Consider the following 2,802-nt stretch of genomic DNA (forward strand, 5'->3'; position numbering starts at 1 on the left):
GGGTTTGGGATTATAGTGCAGCTACCATATATCATATCCAATTTACAATTTAATTAATTTCATAACTTATATATATATATATATATATATATGCAACTACCCAATTCATATTACTAATCTTTTAAATCAATATCTACCCAAAAAAAATTAAATAATAAATATATACGTTTGACTAAATAATATATCACTGCCTCCCTCGAGTAGAGTTGATTTAATTATTAAAATATTTAGTCTCACTTAATAATTTTATTTTTATTTCTGAAATTGATATTTGGAATTGGAAAGCATTATCATGAGATCTCTTATTTTATAATTTTTAATTAGCTTAAGCTTTGTGAATCAACTTTCCTTTTATGTTGTTTGGTTTTTAACTTTTTTTTTTTTAAAAAAAAAAAGAATCATTAATTATCATGAAAGTGTTTAGAATTGTTAGTTAATTAACACATAAAATCAAATATTAATTAAGAGTCCGTCTTTTAGTAATTATCCACTCAGCGTTATGAAATGGAGTCAGTCAAGTGACATTAATTAATTAATATTTACGTTAATTTTTAAAAAAATAATATTAAAAAAACAACCTCAAAATTAAAATTAATTTTTTTGATTAATCTAAAATTGATTGGTAAATTTTTTTAGAAAATACACCAAAAGTTTTACTGATTAGTAACTCGATCTGTATAATCCATGTGTTTTATAAATAAATAAATAAATAAATAAAGTTTATAAAATTCTTAGAAGATACATATAAGGAACAAAAAAGGAAAAATTGTTAGTAGGTATTGAATGATTCTAAAAAAATAAAATCCTTATTAAATAAAATGCTGAAGTACAATTGAAAGTATATACGTGCAATGTAATTGAAGAAGAAATCATGGGGGGAAATTGATTATTATTGGATGAATTATTTCTTGAAATTAATAGGGATTTAAAAGTATTTTTTATGCTATAATGATAGAATATCAAATTTTACCAAACACACAGCATAATAATGAATTAAAATTGAATTTGAAGAGATCGTATAATGATCGCATACCAAATTAATTTAATTGCACGCATTAATCACCTCTGAATTTGAAGTGCTTATTCAGATTTGATCTGTACATCAAATTGATCGTCCTCGTCTAAAGCAGATTTTTCCATACACATATTGAATTATCCAAAAATTAAACCAAACGCCACACAGATGAATCAGATTGAATTGAACTATATGAAAATCATATATATATATATATATACTGTATATCATATATATTGTAAATGAACAAAGAGATGAAGATTACAGTATCAAAAAAGAGAAAAGGGAAAACAAAAACTCATATTCAACCTGTTTCGAGATCTGTTTGAATATGTACTCTAAATTGAATCAAAAGAAACAATCAACCATGGAAATACTCTTTCCAAGCTGCAGAAACCTACTATCGTTCTCAGACGGAGTCAAATTCAGATCCAAACACAGAATTCTCCCACCGCCGTTGCTCTTCTTCACCACAGGCGGTTGCTGCGGAGGAGGACTTCTAGGATGATTTGTAAGTAATCGAGCATCGTTCAACAGCGTTGTTGCTCTATGTCTTCTCATATGTCCTCCAAGCGCTTGACCAATCGCAAACTCTAATCCACAAATACTACACTCATGCGTCTTCGGCTTAGTAGGAGAACCTTGCGATGAAGATCCATCAGAGTTTCCACCATCTCCTCCAACAATCCGCGGCTTCTTGTGACTAGCACGATGTCCTCCAAGCGCCTGAAACGACGAAAACTGCCGATTGCAAGTCTTGCACTCAAAAACACGATTGGGAGAAGATGAAGAAGTAGATGATTCGAAATGATGATCTGGCGCAGTGTTACGAGAAAGTAACATCAAGCAGTTCGCCATGGTTGTTATGCTCTCGAGCTCTCTCTCTCTCTTCATGATGATAGGTAGCAAGGAATATTGGAAAATGTAATTTCCCTCTCTCTCTCTCTCTCTCTCTCTGTTTGTGTGAAGAAAATTAGAAACGGAAATGGCGTTTTTGGTTTCGATTGAGTGAAGGAATAGACTTTTGAACTGGAATGGTTGTGGTTATATTTATATAGGTGAGGAGAGAGAATAAGAAGTCAGTTGAGAATGTGAAATGACATCTCTACCCTTGCTTTCTTGTACCCAAAGAAAGAGGGAGAGCTCCAGAGGTTGGGGTATTAAAATATTTTGAAAATAAAAAAACGAGTGAGGGTACTTTTGTCATTTTAACCAAAAGAGATCAAATAAACGCGTCAGCATGAGAACATAACCGCGTGGCTGAGTTCACACGCTCTTTTTGTACTGAGTGAGTAGCCGAGTTCAAGTTTTTTCTTGTTTTTCTTTTTCCATTTTTCCATTTTTAGTGAATCAAATCTTCTCGAACATTCCAGCGTCCTTCCTTTCCCTTTTCCTATTCATATAAAAAAATAAAAATAAAATTTATATTTTTCCAATTATTTTCGTTTACATTCTCAAAATTAAGCCAAAATTTAGTCAAATTGGACCTTTGAAATTAAATAATTAACACACGAAAAAAAATTAAGTTCGATACTATTTTAGATTTACTTCTGAAGATTTTTTGGTATTATTGAATCAAACTTAGACTTTGGTTTATGTTCTAGCATAATTTGAGTGGTTACAAAGTATTAAAAGTTATAATAAAATGGCGTAGGTTTGAATGAAAAAGTAGTTAAGAAATATGCTCATTAGATTTACAAACAAATATATTCTAAATGATGGTTCAAATTTTCTTTATATTATATAGAATATTATTGGGTGACTGAGAAATTGTTAACTACTACTAT

General features: G+C 30.0%; 1 protein-coding gene across 1 annotated transcript; it reads right to left on the reverse strand.

The window, feature by feature from the left end:
• Nucleotides 1-1,186: 1,186 nt before the first annotated feature.
• Nucleotides 1,187-2,049, reverse strand: LOC101222263 (zinc finger protein ZAT12). Its single transcript, XM_004147651.3, has one exon. The coding sequence runs from the start codon at nt 1,907-1,909 to the stop codon at nt 1,364-1,366; it is 546 nt and encodes a 181-aa protein (XP_004147699.1). The 5' UTR covers nt 1,910-2,049; the 3' UTR covers nt 1,187-1,363.
• Between the last annotated feature and the right edge of the window lie 753 nt (nt 2,050-2,802).

This window comes from Cucumis sativus, chromosome 5 (genome assembly GCF_000004075.3).
Source record: "Cucumis sativus cultivar 9930 chromosome 5, Cucumber_9930_V3, whole genome shotgun sequence".
Taxonomy (NCBI): Eukaryota; Viridiplantae; Streptophyta; class Magnoliopsida; order Cucurbitales; family Cucurbitaceae; genus Cucumis; species Cucumis sativus.